At 42.2% G+C, this 17140-nt stretch overlaps 1 protein-coding gene and 1 long non-coding RNA gene across 17 annotated transcripts in view; one reads left to right on the top strand and one right to left on the bottom strand.

Moving 5' to 3' along the window:
* The window catches only part of USP34 (ubiquitin specific peptidase 34), a 258619-nt gene extending 242741 nt beyond the window's left edge, over positions 1-15878 (bottom strand). For 6 of the 15 annotated variants that reach the window (XM_021087489.1, XM_013996121.2, XM_021087493.1 and 3 more), the window contains exon 1: positions 15273-15877. In XM_021087489.1, the coding sequence (XP_020943148.1) occupies positions 15273-15738 (466 nt within the window). In that variant the 5' untranslated portion in view covers positions 15739-15877. Of the gene's footprint in view, positions 1-14893 lie in introns of all 15 variants that reach the window. The other 9 variants (XR_002342703.1, XR_002342702.1, XM_021087499.1 and 6 more) reach the window with 6 other exon arrangements.
* Positions 15540-16805, top strand: LOC102166164. Of its 2 annotated transcripts, none has more exons than XR_002342704.1 (2): positions 15540-15599; positions 16685-16805. It is a non-coding gene; the product is annotated as an uncharacterized LOC102166164 (long non-coding RNA). The 2 variants fall into 2 exon arrangements; XR_302445.3 differs by lacking the exon at positions 15540-15599 and adding an exon at positions 15913-16133.

Raw genomic sequence — 17140 nt, 5'->3', positions numbered from 1 at the left:
GGTCCCAGGCTAGGTGTCAAATCGGAGCTGCAGCTGCCGGCCTATGCCAGAGCCTCAACAACGCCAGATCCAAGCTGCATCTGCAACCTACACCACAGCTCACAGCAACGCCATATCCTTAACCCACTGAGCAAGGCCAAGGATCAAACCTCCAACCTCATGGTTCCTAGCCGGATTAGTTTCTGCTGCGCCACAATGGGAACTCCCCCACAGAGGAAATTTTTAAAATCATGCTTTCCAGGAGTTCTCAGACTTTTTGTTCTCACAGCTTCCTTGCATGCTTAAAAACTGAAGACTTAAAAGAATTTACATTTAGGAGTTCCCATTGTGGCTCAGTGGTTAACGAATCCGACTAGGAACCACGAGGTTGGAGCAACAGCTCCAATTCAACCCATAGCCTGAGAACTTCCATATGCCATAGGTGCTGCCCTAAAAAGCAAAAAAAAAAAAAAAGCAAAAAAAAAAAAAGATGATTCACGCTTTACAATTTCTAATCTTACTTCAAAGTTACAGTAATCAAGACAGTACAATACTGGCAGAAGGACAGACATATATACCAATGGAACAGAAATGAGAGTCCAAAAACAGACCCATGGCCAACTGGTTTTCGACAAAGGTGCCAAAGGTCTACTGAATGTCCAATGTCATTTTTTACAAATGGTTCTAGAACAACTGGATAGCCTCGTGCAAAAGAATAAAGTTGGGCCCTTACCTCACACCATGTACAAAGAACTGACTCAAAATAGATCAAAACCGAAATATAGGAACAAAAACTATAAAACTCTTAGAAGAAAAGAAGTCTTCATGTCTTTAGATTTGGCAATGGATTCTGGCAACATGTATGACCCCAAAAGTGCAAAGCAATAAAAGAAAAAATAAACAACTTCATCAACATTGAAAACTTTTGTGCTTCAAAGAATACTACTGATAAAATGAAAAGACAACTGACAGCATGGGAGAAAAAAACTGCTAATTGTATATTTGATAAAGGATTTGTGTCTAGAATATATAATGAACTCTTACAACGAAACACTAAAATATAACCTGGGAGTTTCCATTGTGGCTCAGTGGTAACAAACACAGCTAGCACCCATGAGGATTTGCGTTCAACCCCTGGCCTCACACAGTGGGTTAAGGATCTCGTGTTGCTGTGAGGTGCAGTGTAGGTCATAAGACACAGCTTGGATCTGGCGTGGATGTGGCTGCAAGCCAGCAGCTGCAGCTGATTCGACGCCAGGCCTGTGAACTTCCATATGCCACAGGTGCGGCCCAATAAATAAATAACCCAAGTAAAAACTGAGCAAAGGGGAGTTTCCATCCTGGCACATCGGAAAGGAATTCAACTAGAACTGAGGTTGTGGGTTTGATCCCTGGCCTTGCTCAGTAGGTTAAGGATCCAGCATTGCTGTGAGCTGTGGTGTAGGTCACAGACGCAGCTCTGATGTAGCGTTGCTGTGGCGCAGGCCACAGGCTACAGCTCCAATTAGACCCCTAACCTGGGAACCTGCATATGCCGAGGGTGCCGCCCTGGAAAAAGACAGAAAGACAACAACAAAAAAAATTTTAATTTTTTAGAAGTAATTCCCAATCTTAGATTTTTTTTTCTTTTTTCTTTCTTTTTTTTTTTTTTTGGAAAAGATGTCAGTGTTTATTTAGATTTTTATTTTTTTATTTTTTTTTTTTTTTGTCTTTTTTTTGCTATTTCTTGGGCCGCTCCCGCAGCATATGGAGGTTCCCAGGCTAGGGGTCGAATCGGAGCTGTAGCCGCCAGCCTACACCAGAGCCACAGCAACGCAGGATCCGAGCCGCGTCTGCGACCTACACCACAGCTCATGGCAACGCCGGATCCTTAACCCACTGAGCAAGGGCAGGGACCGAACCCGCAACCTCATGGTTCCTAATCGATTCGTTAACCACTGCGCCACGATGGGAACTCCCAATCTTAGATTTTTAATCCATAGGTATTAATATCAAGCGACACTTCGGTGGGGGTAGGGTGTGAGAGGCCTAACAAAAAGAGGTTTTAATTAAAAAAAAAAAAAATTGAAGAAACACCTTTTTATGAAGGATGGTGGCAGGCAGGACATCACAAAAGGATTAACAGTATTCAAAGTAGCCCAAAAAATTGAGAAAAACAAAAATTTACCACATCCAGACTACCCTCAATCTCTTCTATTACCCACCCAGAGTAATCTTGAGATTTTTCAGGTATTTTAACAGATACATATTGATCCTAGCATGTGTAGGCACTGTGAAACATAACATTAGTTTCAATCACAGAACTTATAATCTTGTATATTGAAAAAAATAATTTGTTTAAACAAGTAAATAAAAATAAACACGTAATTCTAAACCGTGGTAAGAACTATGAAGGATAAGAACTAGAACTACTTTGGATGTTCAAGAAAGGCCTCTCTGAAAAAATAAAGACATAAAAAGGTGATTAAGCACCAGGCATAAATAAAACGCTCAGGGGTAGCAAAGAATATTATGGAAAGAAAGCAAAGCAAGCAAGGGGATGGAATTACCAGTGGCTATGTCATGCAAAGTTTCACTAATCACGATAAGCTATTCCACTTCCCTCATTCCCAGCAACTATTCCAACCAGCTAAAGGCTCTGTTCAATCTTCCATTTTCCTTGAAACCTGCCTAATCCACTTTATCCAGAATTAATCTCGCTATAGTTCCTGAAACAGTTTTTCAGGCATTTCCCAACTCCCAAAGTCAAACTCCTCTTAAAAACAAGAACAAAAACAAAAACAGCATTGTTAGGAAAAAGTATACTGAGTAGAACAAGAACTAAATCCTAGTCCTAGTTCTGCTACTTAGCTGTGTAACCTTGGTCGAACCATTCTATTTCTCGTGATTTTTATGAGGTATCAGGAAGATATGTGAAAAAGCACAATATTCAAATAGCTTCAGAAGTAAATCATCTTTTTTTTTTTTTGCTTTTCAGGGCCGAATCCGTGGCATATGGAGGTTCCCAGGCTAGGGGTCTAACTGGAGCTACAGCTGCTGGCACAGCAATGCCCAATCCTTAACCCAATGAGAGAGGCCAGGGATTGAACCCGCAACCTCATGGTTCCTAGTCAGATTCATTTTTGCTGTGCCACAACAGGAACTCCAGAAGTAGATCATCATTGTGTTGTACATAATTTAACACAGGGAGTTCCCATCGTGGCGCAGTGGTTAACGAATCTGACTAGGAACCATAAGGTTGCGGGTTCGGTCCCTGCCCTTGCTCAGTGGGTTAAGGATCCGGCGTTGCCGTGAGCTGTGGTGTAGGTTGCAGACGCGGCTCGGATCCCGCGTTGCTGTGGCTCTGGTGTAGGCTGGTGGCTACAGCTCCAACTGGACCTCTAGCCTGGGAATCTCCATATGCCGCAGGAGCAGCCCAAGAAATAGCAAAAAAATAATAATAATAATAATAATAATAATAATAATAATAATAATTTAACACAGTATTCCAACTGCACGAGCACTTCACTACTACCTTCTGGACACCATACTTTTAACACTTGAAGAGAGCAAGTTTCATGCTATGTTGGCTTTTTGAGCACCAATACTGTTAATGGTTTTCAAGCTTATTTATAAAGCGGCTACACCCTTTTCTCCCCAAAAGAAACCTTACATGGAACCCCAATTTACAAAACAGATTAAAATGAGCTTTTTGTTTTGAAACAAAAGAAGATTCCAAAGTCACCCTCATTCCCCTGAAATAAGGATAATTCCATTCCAAGGAACAGTCTGCAACCCAAGGATCATCACTAAAAGTCTTGAAGAGGAAAGAATTAAGGACAAGATTCTGTAGTTTACCACCAGTGATGGCCTTCCAAGGTGACCAAAATAAAACACAAAACAACAAAATCTCATCTTTTCCACAGACAGCTTCAGATTCTGTCAAGTGCCTTGATATAATTGAAGTATGTCATATCTATGACACTTCCATGTTTTACCATATTGATGTCTTCATCGAAAACAGAGAGACTGGTTTGACATAAGTTACTAATGGAGTTCCTGTTGTGGCTCAATAGTAACGAATCCGACTTGCATCCATGAGGTCCAATACCTGGCCTCACTTAGTGGGTTAAAGATCCAGTGTTGCCATGAAGCTGTGGTGTAGGTCTCAAACATGGCTTGAATGCCACACTGCTGTGGCTGTGGCGAAGGCCACCAGCTGCAGCTTCAATTCGACCCCTAGCCTGGGAACTCCCATATGCTACAGTGAGGCCCTCAAAAAAAAAAAAAAGTTACTAGTGCCACATCCACTTTCTTACTATCCCTTCATTCCTTACTAAGTGATTAATTACCTCACAGTGGCCACTTTCTCTTATAGTTCCCAAAATGAGGAGGGAAAAATAAAGATAATACTTGTCAATTTCCGCTTTTCTAGAAACTTAATAGCTAAAGGTTCATAATCACACGCAACCATAGCTCTACCCCACAGACCTTGGATCCAAAATAAACACTAGATGATTATGAAGTCTTTACACTAATGCTCTGATGTTAGAAGTATAATTTTTAAAGTTTCATCAAATTGCCAGATTTCCTTTAGATATGTTGCATGAGCCACTCAACAATCTGATATCAGAGACTATATTCATGGTGATAATCAGACAATTACAAAGTCATATAACAACCCAAATGCCCATCAATACGCAGACTGGTTTCAATATACAGAGCGGTTAAGCTACAGTATGACCAAATGAATACTACAATGAGGCCATTAAAAATGATAATGCAGGAGTTCCCGTTGTGGCGCATTAGAAACAAATCTGACTAGTAACTGTGAGGATGTGGGTTCAATCCCTGGCCTCGCTCAGTGGGTTGGTGATCTGGCATTGGCATGAGCTGTGGTGTAGGTCACAGACACAGCTCAGATGCCTCGTGGCTGTGGCTGTGGCACAGGCTAGCAGCTGTTAGCTCCAATTCAACCCCTAGTGCTGCAGGTGCGCCTCCCCCCAAATAATAATAATGTAAGTGCACAGAGACGTAGAAAGGTACCTGTATCTTATTCATAAAAACACAGGATAACATATAACCCAGTTTATTTACATAAAATAGTATAGTATATCTAAGGAAAGAGAGAAAAGAATGACTCAAGATATGTTTACAGGAAGTTCCCAGGTGGTCTAGCGGTTAGGATTCGGTGCTTTCACCACTGCAGCCTGGGTTCAATCCCCAGTATGGGAACTGAGAACCCACATCAAGCTGCTACACACCGCAGCCAAAAAAAAAAAAAGAGAGAAAAAGAGAATATGTTTATAAAAACATGAATGATCTCTTTGGTCAGTGGAATTTCAAGTTATTCCAATTTTAGTATTTTCTGTACTGGGTTTTTTTCCCTAAAAAAAAGCAGGTATCCTTTTTAGAATGACAAACAACAAAGCTACTTTCATTCTTTTGAAAAAGACTAAGCACCTTGGTAGAGAGATGAGTAAGCAGTAACAGGGGTTTCTAAGTTTTTCCCTGCCACCAAACTCTACAGATGACACTTGCCCAATATGTTCTAAGAAAATAAGCCAGATTGTAATGCAGCACTCACAGCTAAAGATCACACCTAATCTCCAATACAGGAGAGCTCATCAGGGGGCAATACAGAAATCAAAACTCTTGGTTACACACTGACTCAAATGGTATGTACAGGGGAGACAACGCAAAAGGAGCTCTAGCTTCAGTATTAGAAGGCCACCAGAGTATAACCTTCTTTTTACAGAACATCACTGTCAACTCGTTCCACAAGTTTGTCCCAATTCTCTTCTGCAAACAGCCTACTCCACTTGCTCATGTTTCTGTTCCTTCACATCAGCTTAACAAAGCACTTACTTTGGTTTAGCTACTCACAGCTAACTGGCTCTTTAGTTCAAATACTCAGAAAGGAAAAACCTGATTGATGGGCAACAGCCCCACCAATCCACCAGGTCAGAAGTCTATCTGGAATCCAATCTGCAATACCTAGGGAGAAGGGCCTTTCAGGGGATGTACACTAGCTAAGATCTCTAGAAGAGGTTATGGCCATGGCAGGAAGAGAAAACCTGTCTCTATCACAGTAAGGAAAGTGCAAGCAGCAGCTAGGTATATATTACATCAATTCTCAATTAACTGAGTAACCTACACTTGCGGACTGTTTTTAAATTCTATGGAATTTGAGAGAAAAATAATATTAACAGGTGTTAATCACATTAAAAGGTTAAAAGTTCAATTATTTTCCTAGTATATAAAGTCCTAAGTAAAAGCAGTTTAGCAAAATGTAATCCCACAGACCCAAATCTCACCATTCATGTAGGAAAATGTTTGCCTTTTGCATTACCTATTAATTTAGAACATAGGTGGTTAAGGTGGATATTTTAAGTATATGCCTACTGACTTATGATAAACAATATATGTGATATAATCTGTAGCTACAGCCCAAGAACACTGATTTACCGAGGCAATCACTTTCTTCTACAAAAACTATTAGTTAACTAATATAATCTTTCGTTAGCTGTTTACTTAGCAGCTACTCTCTACAAAGCACTTTATTAGTCCTGAGATAACAAACAAAACATGGCCCCTAACTTTAAGGCATTCACCATCTTTACAAAATGAGGGGGCTATAAGAATGTATTCTAAACTAAAGGGCGTAAGTCATTTTAAGAGAAATTGGAAAAGATTTAAGGCCTCACAAAACATGAGAAGTGAGGCTAGAAAGCTAAGTTTGGACCAAACCGTGCCAATATATGCCATGCTAAGAAGCTAGGAATTAACTTTTCAGGCAATGAAGAGCTATGATGGTAATATGATAATCATATGTTGTTTTCTGTGGTTTTTTTTTTTTTTTTTTTTTTTTGGGCCGCCCCATGGCATATGGAGTTCCCAGGCCAGGAATCAGATCGAAGCTGCAGTTGTGACCTGTGCCACAGTTGTGACAAAGCCAGATCCTTCTGCCAGGCCAGGAATCAAACCTGTACCCCAGTGCTGCAGAGATACCACCAATCCCACTTCATCACAGTGGGAACTCCAATGTACTGTATTTTAAGATGGACAACTCTGGAGAAGCTGCACCATAAAAAACATTTTCAAAAACTTGTAATTAAAAATATAAAAATGAGGAGTTCCTTCTGTGGCTCAATGAGATTGCCAACGTCTCTGTACTGCCAGGAGACAGGTTCGATACCCAGCCCAGCACAGTAGATTAAAGGATCTGGAGTTGCTGAGGCTTTGACACGGGCTCATATCTCGTCCCTGGCATAGGAACTCCATACGACATGGGGGAAGCAAAAAAAAAATTTATATATATAAAATTTTATATATATAAATGTAAAACATATTTATAAAATATATAAACATAAAATATATTTTATATATAAATTATATATATGGGGAAGATGTGAAAAAGCAATCAAAAAAGTGTGAAAGATGAAATTTAATATATATAGGGGATATATGAAAAAACAATCAAAAAAGAAGGAAAAAAAGTATAAGATGAAAAAACCTAGTGTTGGTATACTTAGTAACTGAACAGCTCTTATAAGTTTATAACACAAATCATTAAAACGTAAAGATTTTAGGTTTTAGAAAAAAAAAGGGAAAAGAACACAGGCAACACATTAAATAAGAAATGCAGGAGTTCCCATTGTGGCTCAGCAGTAACGAACCCAACTAGCATCCATGGAGAACTGGATTTGATCCATGGCCCCCTCAGTGGGTTAGGGATCCAGCACTGTCTTGAGCTGCAGTGTAGGCTGCAGATGAGACTTGGATCTGGCGTTGCTGTTGCTGTGGCTTAGGCAGGCAGCTGCAGCTCTGATTGGACCCCTAGCCTGAGAACTTCCATAAGCTGTGAGTGCAGTATTAAAAAAAGAAATTCAAATAGCCAATAAAAATGAGTATTTAAGCTTACCTCTAATAGGTTACTACATTTTTTGCCAAAATATTCAGCACAACTCAGAGTACTAAAGTTGAGCAGATACCGTTGAAAGAATGGAAACCAGTATTTCCTTTCCAGAAAGCAACGAAATAATATAAACAAAAAATGTTTATAAAATGGTGCACCAAGATTAGTGGCATTTCTGATCCCTACCCAGGCATAGTGGGTTAAAAGGATCCAGCACTGCTGCAGTGTAGGTTGCAACTGTGGCTCAGATCTGCCTGGGAACTTTGTATTTTTGCAGGGCAGCAAAAAAAAAAAAAAAAAAAAAATTCTGTTTTTAAAAATAAAAATAAATTCTAAGAATCTATTTTAAAGAACCAGTGATATAATTAAAAGATTTATATGCAAGGGCACTCATTTGCAGCATTACTTATAATATGGAAGAATTATAAACATACATACAAATAGGGAAATACTAAATTGTACACAAAATAGAATATTGTAAAGACAAAAAAAAAATTTTTAAATATTAAGAGAAATGATGAATGTTAAATGAAACAAGCAAGATATTAAAATACATTTATCTCATTCTCAATTTTTTAAAATATAAATGTGTATCAAAAACAAAAGATGGAAAAATACTTCAAAGAATCAAAAGTAATCATCATTTGATGGTTAGATTATGGGTAATTTAAACAAACAGATGGGCAATAGGCACATGAAAAAATGCTCAACATCCCTGATTATTAGAGAAATGCAAATCAAAACTACTGTGAGGTACCACCTCGCACCTGTCAGAATGGCCATCATTAATAAGTCCACAAATAACGAATGCTAGAGAGGGCGTGGAGAAAAGGGAACCCTCCTACACTGTTGGTGGAATGTAAATTGGTACGACCACTATGGAAAGCAGTATGGAGGTACCTCAGAAAACTAAATATAGAACTACCATATGACCCAGCAATCTCACTCTTGGGCATATAACCGGACAACACTTTCCTTGAAAAAGATACATGCACCCATATGTTCATTGCAGCACTATTCAAAATAGCCAAGACATGGAAACAACCTAAATGTCCACGGACAGATGAATAGATTAAGAAGATGTGGTATATATACACAATGGAATACTACTCAGCCATAAAAAAGAACACAATAGGCTTTCCCCTCATGGCACAGCAGAAACAAATCCGACTAGGAACCATGAGGTTGTGGGTTTGATCCCTGGCCTTGCTCAGTGGGTTAAGGATCTGCCATTGCCATGAGCTGTGGTGTAAGTCAGAGACACAGCTCAGATTTGGTATAGCTGTGGCACAGGCGTAGGCCAGCAACTGTAGCTCCAATTAGACCCCTAGCCTGGGAACCTGCTTATGCCGTGGATGTGGCCCTAAAAAGAGAGGGGGAAAAAAAAAAAAAGAACAAAATAATGTAATTTGCAGCACCATGGATGGAACTACACACTCTCATACTAAGTGAAGTAAGTCAGAAAGAGAAAGACAAATAGCATATGATATCACTTATATCTGGAATCTAATACACAGCACAAATGAACCTTTCCACAGAAAAGAAACTCAAGGACTTGGAGAACAGACTTGTGGTTGCCAAAGGGGAGGAGAAGGGAATGCGATGGACTGGAAGTCTGGGGTTGGTAGGTGCAAACTATTGCATTTGGAGAGGATAAGCAATGAGATCCTGCTGTATAGCACAGGGAACTATGTCTAGTCACTTATGATGGAACATGATGAAGGATAATGTGAGAAAAAGAATATGTATATGTGTGACTGGGTCACTCTGCTATACAGTAGAAATTGACAGAACACTATAAATCAACTGTAATGGAAAAACAAAAATCATTTAAAAATGAAAAATAAACTTAAATAGTTGTTTAAGTTATTCTCATGTCTACAATGAAACTATTCCATCTTTTTAATTAGGAAAAATTAAAGTGACAAAGAGAAAAATAGCCTAGACCATTCGGCAACAGTCTGTAATACCTTAGTCAAGTCATTATAGAAAAGTTTCTGACTTTCTTTCTGGAAAAAAAATTTTTATTAATGCACATTCAATCTAGACATAAGAAATACTTGTAGATATATAGATACTATCATAAAACATATAAAAATATTAACATTTCACCAATATAGAGCTAAAGCTACATATCAATAGTTTTTGACAATGCAGATAGTCTGCACAATAAGCTACTACACTTTGTAGTGCTTCGTGGCTTTTAAGTTAATTATAAAGATATTTGAGTTGAAATTGTGAATACTATTATCTTTAAAAACCTGTTTCAGCGAATCCAGCTAGGAACCATGAGGTTTCAGGTTCAATCCCTGGCCTCACTCAGTGCATTAAGGATCCAGCGTTGCTGTGAGCTGTGGTGTAGGTGGCAGATGCAGCTCGGAGCCCATGTTGCTATGGCTGTGGTTTAGGCTGGCAGCTGTACTCCAATTGGACCCATAGCCTGGGAACCTCCATTTGCCACAGGTGCAGCCCTAAAAAGCCAAAAATAAATAAATAAATAAATAACAGTTTCAGGAGTTCCCACCATGGCACAATGCGTTAAGAATATGATTGCAGTGGCTCAGGTCACTGCAGAGGTGCAGGTTTAATCCCTGGCACAGTGGGTTTAAGGATCCAACATAACCACAGCTATGGCAGCTGTGACTCAGATTTGATAAAAATCAAAGGGAAAAAAAAAAAGCAGCAAGTTTACAAACTCAACAGAACAAGCAAGGGAATATAAACTTAAAAATATTTCCTGGGAGTTCTGATAGCCTAGTGGGTTGAGGCTCCTGCGTTCTCACCACTGTGGCTCTGGTTGCTGCTGTGCGGTGTAGGTTCAATCCCTGGCCCAGGAATTCCCACATACTGCCTGTGTGGCAAAAAAGAAAAAAAAAAAAAAAAAAAAAAAAAAGAGAGAACCTGAAATAAACATTACAACTCTAAAAAAAAAAAGAAAGAAATTTCCTAAACTGAATGCACCCCACAAACTGACAGCAGCAAAATTCACTTAATACATTTCCCACTTTTAAAACATCTTCCTTATTTAAAACAAGGCATTGAAAAGAATATGAAAACTCAAAATTGTTGAGACTGGTTATTCTAACACTAATGTCAAAGGGTATTCTTCAAGTTTTCGGCTATGTGTCAAGACCACGCTTCAGGAGTTCCCTTGTGGCGCAGCAGGGTACGGAAGGGGCATTGTCCCTGTAGCAGCTCAGGTCACTGCTATAGCAGAGGTTCAATCACTGAATTTCCATATGCCTCAGCATGGCCAAAAAGAAAAAATTAAAAGACCATACTACAAAAGGGGATGAGAAGCCAAAAAAAAGAAAAGAAAAAAAAAAAAATATGGAGTTCCCATCGTGGCGCAGTGGTTAACAAATCCGACTAGGAACCATGAGGTTGCGGGTTCCGTCCCTGCCCTTGTTCAGTGGGTTAACGATCCGGCGTTGCGGTGAGCTGTGGTGTAGGTTGCAGACGCGGCTTGGATCCAGCGTTGCTGTGGCTCTGGCGTAGGCCGGCGGCTACGGCTCCAATTCAACCCCTAGCCTGGGAACCTCCATGTGCCGTGGGAGCGGCCCAATAAATAGCAAAAAGACAAAAAAAAAAGGGGGGGGGGATGAGGAGGTCCTTTTAACTGAGTCCTTAACCTGATTCCACAGACAGGCTTCAATGGGCCCTTAACCTACAGGCAGGCAAAATGTTCTCTGTATACCTGTATGGGTTTCTATGATCAAAGTTTCAGAGTCTCAGCAAGACTAGAGGTATAACTAGTAATGTTAATATTCTCATTAAGAACTTATGACAACAAAAGCAAAAAAAAAAAAAAAAAAAAGTAAGAGTTCCTGTCATGGATCAGGGATCAGGGGTTATGAACCCGACTAGTGTCCATGAGAATGCAGGTCTGATCCCTGGCCTCACTCACTGGGTTAAGGATCTGGCATCACCATAAGCTGTGGTATAGGATGCACACGAGGCTCAGATCCCGCATTGCTGTGGCTGTGGCATAGGCAGGCAGCTGCAGCAGCTAGGATTAGACCCCTAGCCAGCAACTTCCACATGCCAAAAATTCGACCCTAAACATAACAAATAAAAAAACACTTATGATTAAAAGGAAGCTATTTACTATCTTTTGTTACCAATTTTCATTTTAACTACATTACATTCTGCCAGATTTTAAAATAAACAAAATTTAAAACACATTCTGCCAGATTTAAAAGAAACAAATTCATTGTCCTTATCAAAACTGTATCAGATGTAAAGCTATACTACCCACATTTAACACACAAAATTTGCAGGTTATACATTTACTAGTGCATCCACGGAGACTTTAAGTTTGATTGAGTGTTTGCAAATTTGACAAGAAACAGGTTTTTGGTATTTAAAAAAAAAATGATTCTATCTTTCCAACATCAACTTGAAGCAACCTACCTCAAAATGTACTAATTTCATTTCTTCTCTTGGTTAAATTGTTATGGGAGTTGTGCTGAGAGAGGAATTCTGAGCACATATATTTTGGGACATTACCTCTGAATTTCTAAATGAAGGATGAACTGATGCTCATCTTTGCACAAACTATATATGGGGGGAAAGGGCAGTTTTTTTGTTTTGTTTTGTTTTTGTCTTTTCTAGGGCCGCACCCACGGCATATGGAGGTTCCCAGGCTAGGGGTCCAACCAGAGCTGTAGCCGCCAGCCAACACCAGAGCCACAGCAACTCCAGATCTGAGCCGCGTCTGTGACCCACACCACAGCTCACGGCAACACTGGATGCTTAACCCACTGAGCAAGGCCAGGCATCTAACCTGCAACCTCATGGTTCCTAGTCTGATTCGCTAACCACTGAGCCACGATGGGAACTCTGGCAGATTTAATACCTAATATTATGAGTAAGATTACAAGGAAGGCATATAACCTACTGTAATTCAACAAGTTTTATCAATTTCCAACCATCAAGTTCCTACCCAGCAGTGGATAAATGTTACTATAATGAGGTAAAGTAATACCCTCTGCTCTCAGGGAACTTAAGCATCTTATGCTTGAGATGTAGGACTACAAAAATGAAAACAATTGGAAAACAACTATGGGGCATGGGAGGGAAGCCATTTGTTATAGCTTGATATAACCTACAAATAAAACTGCTGAATTTAAAAAAAAAAGGAAGCTTCATTGTCAAATTAGTGCTTAAAAGGCAGAAGTTTTAACAGCTTTATAGTAAATATTAAGATACTAAGTATTTTTAGAGACCACTGGCTTATGCACAAATAGAAAACCCTTACCTGTTCATTAAAACAGGTTTCTTAGAGGGTCCTCATGGCCCGATTTTGTGAACTTTGTGAACCTGGTTCAACTAACCATATATAATTAAAGGTAACAAAAGCTAAATTCTACTTCAATTCACATTTCTAACTCTCCATAAATCCATTCCATTTTTGTTTGATGTCTTTTAGACAAAGTTTTATGGGTTTCCCAAATAATCTTCAACAGAACCTTTCATTATGTCCCTTTTCACAAGATAATAAAGGTTAACAAAGTTTAGTTTCTTTTGATACTAAAATTAATTTTCATAGTTAAGTATAAAATAATTTGTTTTAAACACCAACAGAACTATTAAAAGCAGTTTTTGCTAATACGTTAGACACCAAACCTATTCATTTTCCAATTTCAGAATAACAAAGCCATAATCACAAAACTTATACCTGAGATATTTAAAATACAGTTCACTGAAATAAGTACTAAGGACTTTACTATCACATCATAAACCACCTGCACCAAAAATAAAAGTAACTCAAAATACAAATAACCTTAAAATTCTAGGAAAATTAAGACTGACACAGATATTGCAAAGTATAGGCTGAATTTGTGCAAAAGCCTGCTTCCACCTGTCAGGAAGTAAATACAGAGCTGAAAGTAACCTAGAACGCTTCCACGTTTATTTTTGCCTTTGGACATTAAAGTAAATTTCAAATAGAAGACGATACCTTTTATAATCAACTGTTTTTAAGAAGCTTATTAGAAAACCGTTTGGAAGTTGTTCGAAATTTCACCTACAGAACACAAATCCAAAACCCACAAAAGCCGCTCGTAAATGAGCATTTTCTCCACAGTTAACTTTTTGTAAATTAATCTTTTATCTAATTCACCTCGTCCAACCAGGCCTTTGGGCCCAGAAGTAGTTAAGGTGCAATACGTCTTGTTTCTTTAAGCTACACCACCAGTCTCTTAAAAGGGTCTGTAATAAAATAATCTAACGAGAAAAGAGCTAGGTACGCTCTGTAATAATCAAAAGTACAGGGAATGAGACCTTTCATTCCAGGAGATAGGCCATGACTATCCCGGGCTGGTATCTGTAGTACATAAAGCGCTCTCCTTAATATAACAGAATTTACCACTAAAACGACGAATGGTACACTAAGAAGAAATATCATTAACTAGTTGGGTTTTTTTTTTCCCCCAATAGCTATAAGGCTTCCAATCTTCACTATCACAGCTCATTTTCAGCTATTTAAGGACTGGCAGAAGGGTTTAATACACCCACACATCCCCAAGGAAGGGGAAAACCACCAACCACCTCCCAAGGAGTTTAATGAAAATTAGCAGGTAACAGAGGCCTCAGCAGCACGCTGAAAATCAAAGAGGGCGGCCGGAGGGTCGAAGGGTTCGGACTGCAGAGAGCTTCGTCCACGGTCCCCACCTCCCCTCACCTTCCCGGCAGGGCAACGGAGGCGAAGGCTCATTAGTGCCTTCGTTAATTGACACCTGTAATGAGGAAACTTTCCGAGAGCTGAGACCTCTCAGGCCCGGCCTAACCAGAGCTCCGCCGCGGCCCCTACTCGGGCGCCCAGGTAACTGGGCCGGGTTGGGCCCGAGGCGCCGCGGCGGCCGCGCCACCGCGCACCTTCCCGGGGCGCTAGGCCCGCACGCCGCCCGGCTCAGCCGTCGCCTCCCGCAGGCCGCGGCAGCTCCGGGAGGCCGGAGAGCGACGCGGGGACCCCCAAACCGAGCACCCGGACAGGCCGCCGCCGCGGCTACTTACTTTCATTTAACACCTCCACCAGGTCTGCGCAGTTCTCGCACATCGTTCGGCCGCCGCCCCCCCCTCCCCCGCTTCGGATCGCACTGACTGATCCCGACCGGCGGGGGGAGGGGAGAGAGGCGGAGGAGGGGGCCGGCCGGCCGGCGGGGCGGGGAAGCAACGAGGGCGGGCGGCGGTGGGGACGGGGCGGGGAGCAGGAGAATGGGGGAGGGGGCCGGCGGTCCCCGGAGCGGGCGGGGGAGAGGAGGGGGGCGAGGGGAGGTGCGCAGGCCGGAGGGGCGCGGAGGCGCCGGCGGCGGGGAAGGGGGGGAAGGACGGGGGAGGGGAGAGGGAGGGAGGGGGCGGGTGGGGAGAGAAGCAGCAGAGTCACTTCACCGACCAGACGCCGCGGCCACCGCCGACGCCGCCGCCATTTTAATAGAGCGTTCGGACTGCGCTCGGCTCTTTCCGTCCGGGCGAAGGAGCCGACGAGTAGTGCCTCGCGCTCTCATTCCTCCGCCTCCCGCCCTCCCACCTCTCCCTCCGCACACACGCCGCACGCCCCACACCCCGCCGGGGCCGGCTCGCCGCCCTCCTTTTCCTCTTCCGTCCGGCCTCCCCGCCCTCGGTCCACCCCCTCCGCGCGCTCGCCCACCCCGCCCAGCCCGGATCTCAGTCAGCGGCCGGAAGGGAAACGCGAAGCCAGCGCCGCTGCGGGGGGAGTCGGGTGAGTCGGAGAAGATGGCGGAACAACGAGCGGGTCGCGGTTGCGCGGCGTCGCCCACCGCGGCCACTGCGCGGGCCCGGAGGCCCAGCGAGCGCCGGGTCGCTCGCGCCTCCCTGTCCCCCGCCCGGCGCTTCGCCATTTTTCCTCCGGGCCTCCGAGGCGGGCTTGATGCTGATTTGTCCCGTCCCCCTCCCGGACTTTGAAGTTCAGGAGGCTAGGGTTCGGGAGAGCCGGCCGAGGAGATGCCGCAGCCCAGGTGGGGGCACGCGGCCCTCTCCCCTCAGGGTTTTGTGAGAATGGAACAGCCTGGGGCCGCCTTAACCTGCAGGCGTGTTTCTCGCTATTCTCTACTCTGTACGGCTCATCCGTCCTCGAGGAGAAAGACACCTTGATGTGACAAGAAATGGCGGAGCGAAGAGTGTTCGCTTGGCATCTCCTCCTTTTTACGCAAGAGGGCCCCCTACGAATTCCCCAGCTGCGAGTCTTCACCTGAAGTAGCGTATTATCCACCCGGGCGAAGAGCAAACAAGTCGGGTATTAAGAAGGGGAGGGGATGATGAAGAACAGGTGGAGGGAAGGGGGCGCTCAGCTGGAGTTTAATGTCGCGCAGTTAGCCAGCTTTGGGGAAATTTCCCTCCCCTGCACCGATAACTTCTTGATTTCTATAAACATTACGTTATATGGAGATATGACTGAAAAGTCCAGAAGTAGTCTACATGATATTCATAAGATATGTATCCAGAGCAGCTGTGGAGGCCTTAATAGCAATTCTTGCACAGGTTTTGTTGAGGTTAGGTCACACCATCTCTCTATGCCAGGACCACCTTCCCGGTATTCTTTGCCGTTCTGCCGCTTGAAATAAATGCTATAAAGTTTTTGCTAAACCTATTTTAAGTTGTTCCATCCGAGCAGGTGATCCATAAAAGCTATAGCTATTGTGCCATCATCTTCCTTTCTTCCCGTCCTTCCCACAAAACATGGGTTTCTTCAGACTTTAGATCCTGTAGCAGCCATTGCCCATCCAATGCCCATTCCATCCACCCCTCATCTCTTTCCAAACCCAAGTGTGTTTGTTTGTTTTTCAGGTCGCAGGTGAGACTCTGAGAAGCCCCAAGGACTATTTGTGTTTGGTTTAAAGCATCGAGTATGATTTCTCTAGGGTTGGCCATATTGTTTGAGTTCTTGCCAATAAAATGTAAGCAGAAATCTGCAGAGTGGGTCTTTGGGAAAGAATTTCCCATTCCTAAAAAAAAGGGCCAAATTCAGCAGATGTGCCCTGCCTGAAACATGGCCTTGATACTCAATGCAGCATCCCAGTTTGATTTTTTTTTTTTAAAACGGTTAAACCACAAACGGTAAAAGCCAACCTAAAGTTGAGGATAAAGTATAGGACTTTGCTGAACTGATGCATTGCACAGCAACTATCTACCCTTTATGTGAGAAAAATGAATACCTTTTTTCCTTAAGCCACTCTTAGATTTCCGTTACTTGTAGCAAACACATTCGTAACTGATATATTCTTTTAATAAGTATTTGTAAGT

The sequence above is a fragment of the Sus scrofa genome, chromosome 3 (assembly GCF_000003025.6).
Source record: "Sus scrofa isolate TJ Tabasco breed Duroc chromosome 3, Sscrofa11.1, whole genome shotgun sequence".
Classification (NCBI taxonomy): Eukaryota; Metazoa; Chordata; class Mammalia; order Artiodactyla; family Suidae; genus Sus; species Sus scrofa.
The sequence above is the reverse complement of the archived record's forward strand: the minus strand, read 5'-3'. Positions and strand labels throughout refer to the sequence as shown.